General features: G+C 39.2%; 1 protein-coding gene across 7 annotated transcripts in view; it reads left to right on the top strand.

The window, feature by feature from the left end:
- CCDC30 (coiled-coil domain containing 30) overlaps window positions 1–13,177 on the top strand; it is a 165,877-nt gene that overhangs the window by 87,068 nt on the left and 65,632 nt on the right. For 6 of the 7 annotated variants that reach the window (XR_011967154.1, XM_072609733.1, XM_072609732.1 and 3 more), the window contains one exon: window positions 3,729–3,972. The exons of the other annotated variant lie outside the window; for it this stretch is intronic. Coding sequence is in view for 5 of the 6 variants with exons in the window: in XM_072609733.1 (XP_072465834.1) it covers window positions 3,729–3,972 (244 nt within the window). In the remaining variant the exon portion in view is untranslated. The remainder of the gene's footprint in view (window positions 1–3,728; window positions 3,973–13,177) is intronic. 7 annotated transcript variants of the gene reach the window in all.

Genomic DNA, 13,177 nt, shown 5'->3' with positions numbered 1-13,177 from the left:
TGTAACCAATTAACCACCTTTTAATCAGGGACTTCTTTTTTTGAGGAACCCTGGTATATCTAAAGATGCCCCAGTGCAGAGGTCTGGCTCCATGAGGATAGTAACTTCATTTTCTTCAGTTCATTAATTCTGAGTCTGACAATAGACAACAGTACTGTATCCTCAGGGTAGACTGGTGTTTGCCAAGTTCCAGCTGGATGTATAGTCTCCTGAGTCTGCAGGGTCATTACTGTCTAATTTGTGGTTCAACTGTAGTTGAAGGCCTTATAACAGGACTTCTGCCCAGGACCTTAACAAAGATTCTTGTTAAGCATGCCAAGATACATGGACTGCAAGGTGCTGGAGTTCTGACAGTGATGTGGGAGGGTGGGCTAGAGGCTTTAAGGGCCAGATTGCCTGCCTGTCTGCTTGCTTATCAAATCCCTGATGTGTGCTAAATCTTGTGCTAGGCAAAATGGACATGAAGACCAAAGTAAAGCAGCCCTACCCGCCTGGAACTTGTCTAAGGTTTTATGACAAGTGCTTTTTACTGACTTTATTTGACTTAGAGCTCTGTGTTTCTGCTACACACTCCTTGTTCCCACTTTGTCTTTGCTCAATATTTGTCTGTTTAGTTTGTCTTTGGTCTCTAAGTATTAGAACAAAAGTTTTATTAGGAGTCAGATGAAGAAAACCAGAGATGTCTAGGGCCCAGAAAAAGGGCCTACCAGAGCAGGGCAGGGCAGGACAGGACAGGTATTGATGATTGATCGTAGCAGCATAGCAGCAGACAGGTCCAGTAGCTATGGCTATTGGGAAGGTCTAAACCAGGGGTGGAGAACCTGCGGCCTTGAGGTTACATGTGGCCTTCTAGGTCTTCACGTACAACACTTTGAATCCAAAACTCACAAATTTTAATAAATCCAAACCTTAATAAAATGATTTGTTCTGTAAAACTTAGACTTAGTCAAAGGGCTACTCTTGAGAATCTAGAAGGCCACATGTGGCCTTGAAGCCATAGGTTCCCCACCCATGGAAGCAGTGGATAACAGGTGCATGTCTCAGCAGGTGGACAATCTTGGCAATAGGTCAAGTTCAGACAAGACAGATGTTTAGCACTAGTGGTGGAAAGAGGGAGAGGAGTTTTGTCAGCATCTCTCAAAAACTAAGCCACAGGAATTAGACTTCAGAGATAGGACTTTAGGTGAACAAAGCTGGGCTCCAGGAACAAAGAGCATGAGACTAAGAAAGGGATTTGGACATGAAAGAATAATATAGAATTCCAGTTTGTTGCAATTGAGGCACAATGTTGTGCATTGACTACAAGGAGTAAGACTATAAGATTACAACAAGCAGCAAAAATGACTTGATGCTGAGCTTTGGACTAGGGATCTTGGTCTAATCACATATTTCCTGTGTTAGATTAATCCAAGAGTTTAAAGCAAAATTGTGGGTGGGAATTATGGTGCCAGGTCAGTGATTTTGCTAGGTATAAAAGCTAACATTTATTACAATTGAACTTTATCTTTTGGGATTTTTAATATCTTCCTTCCCTATCAACATTTTGAATTAAATTCTTTATTCCAAACTCAATTTGTAGATTTAACATAAATTCAGTTCTCTTATCTGTATCACCTGAGAAATTATTAAATGACATCCACACTAAGACTTATTCCTTGGGAACCTCATTCTTACACTTCTACAAGTTGATGATAAGACATTAGTAGATACCTAGTGAATGTGATTGTGGAAACATGTCTGTCTATGTCCCCAGAAGAATATAGAAGAATAGTTTTTAAAATACAATATTTATTTGTTAAATGGTAGCCAATGGAAATGGAGATAGAATCCCCATGTTCCTTCCTTTCTTTCTAACCTTAAGGAAAGACCTATAGTCATTGTGTCATAGAAGGAAATTTACTTGCTCTGTAGTGATATTTCATTTAGGAGGATCCATTATTTGTGACTTCAAAGGGACCTTCCTCAGCACCTGTTCTACAATTTTATTGAAGTGACTTCTTTTCCCTTTTAAAAAGATAAGCTCATAATATGAGTAGCTCATACTTTCTGTTCTTCAAGGACTTATGTATCCTACATTGGGATAGAAGGTTGAGGAGGGTAGAGTGGATGAGTGGATTTGGACAGGGGAGAGAGAGAAGAGAGAGTTTAACATAAAAATAGAAACAGTACTAGCATCTCATGATTGCTTCACTAACCATTCTGGTTCCAAAACTACCTCCACATGGAAACTAGTAATATTTATAGTTCTAGCAGTATTTTATGTGAATATGGATTTAGAGGAACACACGATCAGCCTATGGAGTATTTTCTCCCTTGTGGGTATGAGCATGTTGGATCTATTTAGGAAGCCCTTTTAAAATTTGAAATTCTTGCCCTGTGCTTTAGAACCAGAGGGCCCCAAACAACCTAATTACCCCCATTTCCTCTCATTATCCACTTAACAGAGGGACATTTGCCCCAAAATGTCTGTTACTTCATCTGTCTTTGACCATCAAGCCATAAATGAAAGAGTGTCATATGTCCAGATGACCCCTTGCCTCATTGCCTCTTATAGCATATAAATAGTTCCCAAAATTAATTAATGGAAAACTATTAAGCACTCACTAAGCACTGTTGTAAGTATTGAGAGGTAGAAAGATAATTCATACTTCCTATGCTTAATGGGCTTTTAGTTTAATGGGGGTTATCACATATATACACAATGGAGTATTATATAATAGCTATGTAGTAGCTCTAGTAAAAAATAAGATATAGTCAGAGTATGACATGTATGAAGTGCTTTAAAAGGTCAGAAGAAAGAAAATATTTTCTTTATAAAATCTTTCAGAGGGAAATTAGCTGTTTCCTCTCCTTTGGCCCAGTGAAGACTAAGAACTATAGTTAATATCTTTAATTTTAATTCAAGTGACATATCGTCTGTAACCTGTCACCCCTTTTACCAGTAAATTTTGGAGAACCTTACGTGTTCGTGTGTAGGCATGTCTTAACATTCATATTCACAACAGTATGTGTGGCTTAGATTATGAACTTCTTAGAGGACTGAAATCCAGTCTATAGCACCAAACCACAGTTTTATATGTCATAGATACTGCTCTATGGTATTGGGGATGAAAGTCCCATGGGCTAATGCTTTGGGGAAAACATAAAATTTCTCACCATAGAAGTGATCTGTACACAGCTGCAGTAGTCCTAGGTCCTATTTGGATATACAGTAAGCCCTACCTATTCTTGGGGATGGTGTGAATAGGGTGGAGAAGAAAAGATAGTTGCAATCTCTAACAGCCCCATTTTTCTCTGTATGCCTTTCAGCTCTGTCTGCACATGCCCAAACTGCCAGCTTAAAAAGTGGAAAATTCAGCCAAATGTATTATTTAGTGTTACATAGACCAAAACAACTTATTATTTTTGCTGAATTTAACTTTTTAAACAATTGATCATTCAAATGCATTTATATGACCTTAAAACTGGCGTATTCTACTTGCCTGGAACATAAATCTGGTTGGAATTGAAAACCTTAGAGGGCGCAGAGGGACTTTGTTATCTCCTACAGTGCATTGCTACCCCTTACGTCGTTGCCTTGGGAGAATCTCACCCATAGAGAAAGGGTATCTGCTTTATTAATACATCTAGTTAGTAAATCTTGCTTCCAGTCTTTACTTTAAAGTTTTTTCTTTTTCACTGCTACAATAATGAACATTTTGAATGGTTTTTGTTACATTTGCATCAAGTCCTGAATTAGCAGAAGGCAGCAGACAGATGGACATGCTAAAGGAACCAGTGAAGAGGGGCTCTTATCCAAAAGAGATGGAAAGGGAAGAACATCCTCAACAGGAACAAGATGTAAATGCTGAGAGGCAGCAATTTAATAGCAAGTCTGAGGAGCCAAGGCTTAGAGAAGAGTTCAACCAGCTGAGTATACAAATTCTCCATTCTCCCAGTTCTGGAGATAGTTCAGATGACAGTAGCAAACAGGTATGTTGCCCCACTAGTGAGAAAAACATAACTCTGTAAATAAATGTCGTTACTCAATTTCCTATAATCAGCTATGGATATGTTATTTTGACATCATCATCACCACCAAATATTTATTGAGTAATACCTGTCTGTATGGCATGAGTTAAAATATTTGGAGTGATGAGGACAAGTAATAAGGAAGAATGATCAGTTACAGAAAAATTGCTTTATTTATGTTTTCCATAATTAAACTTTCTGCACACGTTAAATTTGTCCTACTTATATATTATTTCCATAACTTGCATCACATCATCTACAATTTCATGTATTTGTTTGTATTTATGTGGTGATGTCCTATCTCCCAAACTAGGTTGTAAGAGCTCCTTGAGGTCCAGCATCAAGTCTTATGCCTCTTTGTGTCCCCTCCACTTAGTTCAGTGCTTTGCGCAAACTAGATACTCAGTAAATGTTTGTTGAGGATGATGATATTGGCATATATTTCCAATGGTTTGCTATAAAGTTACCCTCAAAGACTTGAGAGAGGATTGGTATGTAGCAAGCAGTAGAATCTTCTGATTGGAAGGCCCCTCATGGGTTACTAGTCTGACTTCTGATGGAAGCATGGCTCTTGTCTACAGCATCTCTAGTCAGTGATTATCTGACTGTTTTATGGGAAGATCTCCAGTGACCAGGAAACTCATCCTGCACAGCCTGTGGCCCACCAAAGGGTTTGAGCAGCCTAGGAAAACCATAGAGGACGTTTTCCTTTACATTTTTTGCAGACTACCTGAAATCCTTTGGTACAGGTGCAGGCCTGCACTAGTGGATTTGAAAGAGCACTGGATGTAGAGTCAAAAGATCTGGGTTTAAATCCTGGTTCTGGTATTAACTGTATGACCTTTTGAATAAGTTACTCTCTCCCCCTTTTCTTATCTGTAAAATGTTGATAATAATATCTGGTTGTTGTGAGGAAAGTGCTTTATGAAAACATCTTTCTCATGCTATATAAATATCCTTTTCATCATTATTACCTTCCAGCACAGCCCTTTCCATTTCTGATTTGCCCTGAGATCTCTTTCATTGTTATGAAATATTTCCTTTGGTTAAGCAGAAAATGAAATAAAAGTCTGTGGAAAGCTTGGTGTGAGACCCTAACTAAGCCAAATCACCACCGAAACGTTTATAGATGAAACTGGGAGACCAATAGACCAACAAGACATGGAAGTGATCCTGTCAGAATTTCTAGGGACAAATTAGCTTAATGACTGGTGACAATAGAACCGCCACATTTGCTCTCCAACATTTCAGTCCGTAATCAGCAACCTGAGAGAGTCAAAATGACTCTAGAGAAGCTGGAGATGGGCAGAACAACTCTGCCAGACAGGGACTCGCCTAAGAAAGAAATCTGAAGGTGAAGGAGACACTCTTTCAAAAGCCCTGAGTAACTGATTTCCAATGTATCTGAAAAAGAGAAAGACACCAAACATTTAGTGGAAAGTGTAATTACCAATGATGATAATCACTGACAATAGCTAACATGTAGAGCTTTGCAATTTGCAAAGAACTTGATGCACGTTATCTTGGTTGAGTCTCACAACAACCCTGTGAAGTAAGTACTCTTGCTATTATCCCCATATCAATAAGTTGAGGTTAAGGAAGGAAAGAAACTAAGCCCCTGCTATGTGTCAGACACTGTGTTTACTTATATTATCTATTTGTATTACACGTATATACATATATATATATATATATATATATATATATATATATATATATATATATATGTATAAAGGCCAAGCACTTTACATAAATTCTCTTATTGGATAAGCGATTTCCCCTGAGTTACAAAGGTAGAGTCTGAAACTTTGTATCTCTAGCATCTTATGTGGTGGCTGCACATGGTAGGTACACAGTAAGTGGTATTGAATTAAACTGAGGCAGGATTAACATCCAGATATATCCTAACAACAGGCCCAAGGCTCATTCTTCTGCTCTCTTTTATGTATTTTTTATATGTTTCCTTGGTACTCTGTTCTCCTTTTGGGCATCACTATTTCTGCCTACTCTCTTCCCTGTAATTCTCACCCTCAAAATAAAGGCGCTCTCTTGTAAGATATACATATAGTCAAGCAAAACAAGTTCACATAGTGTCTGTTTCTACAAATATGTCTCATTCTGCCCTTCTAGTTCATCATCCCTCTGCTAAAAGACGGGAAGCAGCCTCATTAGGTATACTCTGTCCCTAGTCAAAGAGCTCATCATTTCTGAATCTGAAACCTTGATCCAGACATTCAGATCTCATTCTCCCTGGTGTCTTTTTAGCCTGCTCTTTTAGCCTCCCTCACCTTCTGAAGTCCTTGCCTTTAACTGACAGAAGTGAAGAAAATAACTCCTGTGCCCTCTAGATCTTCAGCTTAATGCTGAGAACTTCATAATTCTTAGGGATTCTTTCTAGGGTCCTTCTGATGATAGAATTTGTTCCCATAGGTATTGTCATATGTGGGTGACAGATATCATGTCTGATAAGTCTTTGAAGGCTCACTGTCACATCCTGGATATGACATACCCCACGAGGACAGCTCATCTTCTGACTGGTCATGTCACATTGATCTATGTATGCATTCATGCCTCCCAGCAGCGAGTCACCTACCATCCATATGCATCTCTTCTTCTCAGGGCCAAGAACAGATGTCCTTAATTACGATGACATCCGTGGATCTGTATCATTTCATGGAGCATGAAGAGTTCTTTAATTCATTGACAGTAATGAATGAAACATATATTTGTTAATATCTCTTATTAATGTGCTAGGTATTAGAGATTAAAAAGACCTAGTCTCTACCCTTGAAGACCTTACAGGCATATAAGACATACGCAACTAACTGTGATACAAGTTAGAATGTGAGGAATGCTTAGTGTAAATCAGAGAGGGATAAAAGGTTGGGATGCTAAGCTTTATTTAAATCACTGGCTGCTTGAAACAAGGAAGGCTCCATGAAAGAGATGCCATATTTTAAAGAAAGAGAAAGATAGCAACAGTCACAGTTTAGAAGGAGATTATAGCAGGAAGGGGGAGGGGTGATTTACACAAATAAAGTTTCCTTGTCATTCAAATGGGAATAATCATTCTTGTGTGACCTACTTCTAGGTTTATAGTTAGAAAAGCACTTTGTAAAATGTACATTCCAATGTACATGTGGGCCATTTGGCCAAAGGGATGTTTTTCAGGCAAAGCAGTGCTTCAAAGACTATCTTCTAAGTTATAGAAGGAAGGGTGGTGATCTGCTTTGGTGAAGCGAACATTCGCATCAATAAAATGATAAATCCCTGAAGTATTAAAGAACCTATTTTCATTAGAGTTGTTTTACGTAAGATGTACCGATTGCATTCAAACTCCTTCTAGTCTATTTTGAAATTCCTCTTCCTTTTGTTGACTAATTCTTGATATTTGTTTGGATCATGAATTTATATGTTTGTTCTCAGTTATGGGTGGTTTTCATTTTTGTTGTTTGCTTTAACTAAAACTTATCTTGATTTGTCTATTCAGAAGTAAAATCTATTCATCTTTTCCAACTTTATTACCCTTTATAATTTCATCCATCACTTGGATCTTTTCCTTTCTTTTGACTCATTCTGCAAACACCACAGTTCTACTTCATTATCTCCTGTAGACAATAGTGAGTCTTCTAATTGGTCTCCCTGCCTGCAGCATCTTCCCTTTCCAGTATGTATTCTACACAATTGCCAAAGTTATCTTCCTAAGGCCTTGATCTGACTATATTACTCTCTAGTTTAGTAGCTTCCTACTCTAGGGTGAAATACAAATTGTTTAGCCTGGCATTTAATCCTCTTCATGGTTCAACTCCAACCTACCTTTTCCAGCCTTATTTTCATATCACTCCTTTTCATACACTGTGCATTCCAACAAGTCTAGAACTCAGCGTGCCATCTCCTACCTCTCTGCATTCCTATCAATGGTCTCTGCTGCCTAAAATGTGTATCTTCCTCATCTTTGCCTTTTATCCTTATCTTCCTGAAAGGTTCAGCTCAGGTATCACTTTATTTATGAAGCCTTCTCAGATTTCCTCAGCTGAAAGTGTTCTCTGACTCCTCCAGTATTCCTAGATTACTTCATCTGAATCCCTCCTTTCCCCATCACCCCATCTTATAATTTATAGACAAGGGAAAATGCTAAACATAAACTTTACATAGATTTTCTAAAAGTATTTGATAAGGCCTTTCATACTGTTCTTGGGGAAGATCGAAAGATCAACCTTAAGTGATAATACTATGATTGGATGGATTTGTAGTGTACAGGATGGCAGCCTCACAGTCAGCTGTCAATGGTTCTGGATCAGTACAGCAGGAGGGAGTTCTTCATCCAGTGTGTTGGGCCCTAAGCATCTATGGTTGGCCATCTCTTCTTTCACAATTTGACCAAGAGCTTGGATAAAGATATAAATCATATGCTTATTAAATTTGCAGATGACCTAAAGCTGAGAGAAATAGCCAACCCAGTGGATGATAGAATCAAGATCCAAGAGGACCTTGGCTGGATCACTGGACTGAATCTAAAAAGACGAAATTCAATAGAGATGAATGTAAAGTATTGTGCTTGGTTACAAAATAATCAACTTCACAGGTATAAAATGGCAGACGTTTGGATAAATAACAGTTATCGTGAGAAAAGATCTGTCCTGTAAGCTGAGTCAGTGTGTGTCAGCCGTGAGATGAAGCAGCACGAAAAGTTAAGACAATCTTGACCTCTATTAAGAAGGGCATAACTTCCAGGACACCGATAGATTGGAGAGTTTTTGGAGGAGAGTGATCCAGATGTTAAGGGGCCTTGAGTTCATGACAGACATTGGTTGAAGGAACTGGGGGACTCAAGAACTTTCTTAAAGTATCAGAAAGGATTCATTTGGCTCATTTGGCCCCAGAACCAGGAGAAATGGGTGGATGTGGCAAAGAGGCTCATTTAGGCTTGATGTAAGGAAAGGTTTCCTAACAATTAGAGCTGTCCCAAAGTAGAATGTGTTGTCTTGAGAAGCAATTCCCTTTCCTTGGAGGTCTTCAAGCAGCGGCTGTATGACCACTTTTCCAGAGTGCTTTAGTGAGAATTCCTTTGGGATATGCTTTGGACTATATGGCAACAGAGATACCTTCTGTCTTTCAAATTCTGTAGTTCTGTGATTATGTGACATGTATCCTCCACCTTCACTCAAGTAGAATGTGAGCTTCCCGAGGGTAGGAATTTGTGTCACTTGATTCTTTGTGACTTTCAGACACTCCAGCAGTCTTATACATAATAGGCCTTTTATAAATAGTGGTTGAATTGGAAGACTATAACCTTTATACAGCTATTAACTAAATGTATATATTGGCTCTAATAATGTTAGTCCAGCTACACCTATTATGATTTTATTCTGAGTACTAGGTAAGTTATTATTGTATATTGTTTAATATTTATGGTGTAGGGGGTTACATCCTTCCTTTTAGATTGTGAGCTTTGTGACAGCAGAGATCATGGTTGGTACTTAACTGGTTGGTGAGTGAAAATGTGGAACAGAGGAGGTGTTGAGGTGAAGGAGAACTGGGTCTACTTGGGCCGAAGCACAAAGTGTGTGCAGGGGCATAACTGGAGACTAGACCAGATAGGAAGCTTTGTGGTGGGCCTTGAATGCTAGAATAAGGAGTTTGCTTTTTATCCTTTAGGCAATGGTGAGCCACTGGAGGTAAAGGAGTGATTTAAACCTGCGATTTAGGAAGAATATTGTGACAACTACATGAAGGAAGGATTGGAGAGGGAAGAGACTGCAGAAAAGAGAAACCAATTAGGCTATTACAGTAGTCCAGGTGAGAGGAAATGAGGACCTGAATTAGGGTGGTGGAAGCATGAGCCAGAGGGACCAGATGTGTGATATTGCCCATGAGTCTGGACTGACTCAGAAGGGACAGATTTCTCAACCACACAAAGACTCTCACCCCTATTACTGCTTCAGTGATTCAGCACATCTCCTTTCCTCCTTTTCCTGTTCCAATCTCTTGACAATGGTTTGAATTTTCTTATTCATTTTCACACTTTTTCCTCCTTTCTTGTATACTTGGAATAGTCTCCCATTCTTTAGTGACTGCTCATATCCTGATGATCTGAGATATACCACTTGCCCTTTCACAGCTAATTCACACTGAGCACACCCACAGTTGTTTTCTCCTGAGAGAGACACAAAGGTCATTGAAACAGAAACTGTCCTAGCCCTGCCCCCTCCTTTCATCACCAGAGAGGATCACCACTTTGTTGTCCTTGTTCTCTGTACTCATTGAGACCCCTAATCATGTCTCTTACAGTGCATTTCCCTTTATTTTCTGTTAGTTGTCTGTTTGCTGTCTTAACTAGGAAAGTGATCGCTATCTTAGACTCCTAGTAATAACTGCTAAACCCTCCCCTAACATGCAAAAATAATGATGCGCAGCTACAATGCACAGTTACCTGGGAAAGAGCCAATCTTCCCTTGACATTCCCCTCTTCTCACACTTCCCCACAGAGAATGTTGGCTACCTGTTGTTTCCCTGTTCCGCTAGCTTCTGCATGATTAGGAGACAATGCAATAATTGCTGCTAGTGCCGTAGCAGCGTAAATGGTTCCCACATATTTCATTTATTGGAAAGTGGGATGGGGCTGGGATATTCACACAGTTCTGTTTGACATGTAACTACAAATGATCATAGCATCATAAATATAGCTCCTCCGAGAACCTTCTGGTATGAAGTATACCTCTGCTTCCTCTTCCCTGTGTGACCTTGGGACAGTCATTGATCCTCCCTGGGCCTCCATTTGCGCATATGTAAAAAGAGGAGGTTGAATTAGATGGCCTCTGAGGTTCCTTCCAACTTTGTGCTACATTCTCTTCCAGCTCTGCACTCCTGTGCGTCCTCTTGCAGTGTTTCCAGCTTTCCAAAATGTTTAATCCTCAAATTGAAGATGGACTTGGCTAGTACACAGAGATGAAAGATGATGCAATTGGAGAATGTCACAAAAGTGGAAGAGTCTCCCCATGTTTATATTGACGAAGATTCAGTATATGTGAAGGGCCCCTCATTTGATGCAGCCACTGCCCAGGTAAACACATGGAATGGAAGATGGGTTGCTGGCAAAATGATCTTAGCTACATCCATGCCTCTTCCATCAATCACAGTCTCTTCTCTGATTCTGTGACAGCAACACAAAGGTACAGTGATAGAGGAGGATTTAGTACATAGCCTTTGGGGCTTTTTCCCGTCTAAGGGTCTATGATCCTAAGGTTTTTTATAGCCACATTAAAAACAAACTAGAATTCTATCTAGAACATAATCCCATGCCAGTTCCCAATGAAGAGAATACGTAAGAGGTGTTCACTCTGATGAGCTCAGTGTGGGCACTAGTGGTAGCTATCATACACAGCTCATCCCAAACAGCCAGCACAGGTTTTTAAAGAAGTACACTATGAAATTTTATTACTATTACTATTATTCAAACTAAGCCTATGTGAATGCCCCAAAGGTAGCAATGTGCAGTGGAAAGAACCTTGGATTTAGAATCAAAGGACCTTGGTTTAAATCCTTATGCATTTAAACTTCTAATGTTCCACATGATATATTGTCATTGCTGTTACTGAATTATCTTAGATAATTTATCATCGCTATTCAATTTATACTTTTATACCATTTGAAACACCTTTCATATCCTTAGAAAAGTATAAAAGTATTTTTGTTTGTTTTGTTAAAGAATAAAGGTATTTTGTTGATATGTTTTCTTTTTATATCATAATCTTTAACAGGTTCACTCCACTCTTCTCCCCATGTCCCTGACCCAATGAACCTTCCTTTGTAATTAATCATTTATTAGAACTTTACAGTGTGCTAGGCAGTATATGACCCCCTGGGGATAGAAAGACAAGAATGAAACAGCTCACGGAACTTGTATTCCAAAGGAAGAGACATCATGTACATATAAAAGCACATATATAATATGTGCAAAGTGAACATAAGGCATTTTGGGGAGAGGACACTAGCAGATACAGGTTCAGAAAGGATTCCCTGTAGAAGGTGACACTTGAGCTGAGTATTTAGGAAAGCCAGAGACGAGGGACACCTAGTACAAAAAAGCACAAAACACAGAAGGGATTTGGAGCATTATGTGTGAGGAACTGTAAGCAGGCCGGTAGACTCCGGGGAAGGAAATAATATGACAGAAGACTAGAAAGGCTGCAAGGGAGCAGATTATGAAGAGTTTAAATACCAGAGTAGTTTCCATTTGATCATAGTGGTAGGAGTGAGCCACAGAACTTTATTGAGTAGAGAGGTTACATGGTCACAACTATACTTTAAGAAAATCACTTGGGTGGCTATGAAGAAGACGGATTGGAGTAGAGAAAGACTTGAGACTGGGAGAATAGTTAGGAGGCTAAAACAATAGTGGAGGCAAGTGGTGATCAGAGCCTGAACCAAGATGGTGCCTGTGTTAGTGAAGAGAAGAGGACATTTATAAGAAATGTTATGACTGTAGAAAAGATATAGCTATGGACCATGGGCTATGGCTAAGAACTGGAGATGTGGAGTGAGTGTGTGATGATTCAGGTTATGAAATGTATTGTTTGATGTTGCATTTGTAAGTGACAGGACTCCAACATGGAGTCTTGGTCCAAGTGGTCCTAATGACCATAAACATGAAAGCAGTAATGGACATCCTGTACTTTTCCACTGCCTTGATTCATTTGGATTCCATACCAAACATGTAAACCACTTCAGTTTCTGATTAGACAAGACTCCTGATCAACTGTAACGGCCATGCATCGATACCCTTGGAGTCCCCATTTATCAACTTAGACCCTAACCCAATTTCTAGTCCTGATTAAGAAACCTTTCCACTTGAGTCTGGTATCAATAGGCCATCCTGTGGAATTTCTCCACCTTGTCTGGTAATGGGGATGTGAGTGACCTGGCCCTGTATAGTAAGATCTTGGTCTTTCTGGGTTGCCATATTATGTGTGTTACTTTTGTTTTTGCTTGCTTCCTGTATAATAAAACTTATGCTTGTACCAACTTCTTGAGTACCGGTTTTATGTGGATCTTTAAATCCAGGTGATTTCTCTAATCCAAGGTATGAGACCAAATAGAACAGTGATAGCTGAGGAATCAAGGATGACAAAGAATATGAATCTGGGTATTTGGAAGGATAGTGGTG

Source organism: Notamacropus eugenii, chromosome 5 (assembly GCF_028372415.1).
Source record: "Notamacropus eugenii isolate mMacEug1 chromosome 5, mMacEug1.pri_v2, whole genome shotgun sequence".
Lineage (NCBI taxonomy): Eukaryota > Metazoa > Chordata > Mammalia > Diprotodontia > Macropodidae > Notamacropus > Notamacropus eugenii.
This window is presented reverse-complemented; position numbering and strand designations above follow the sequence as displayed.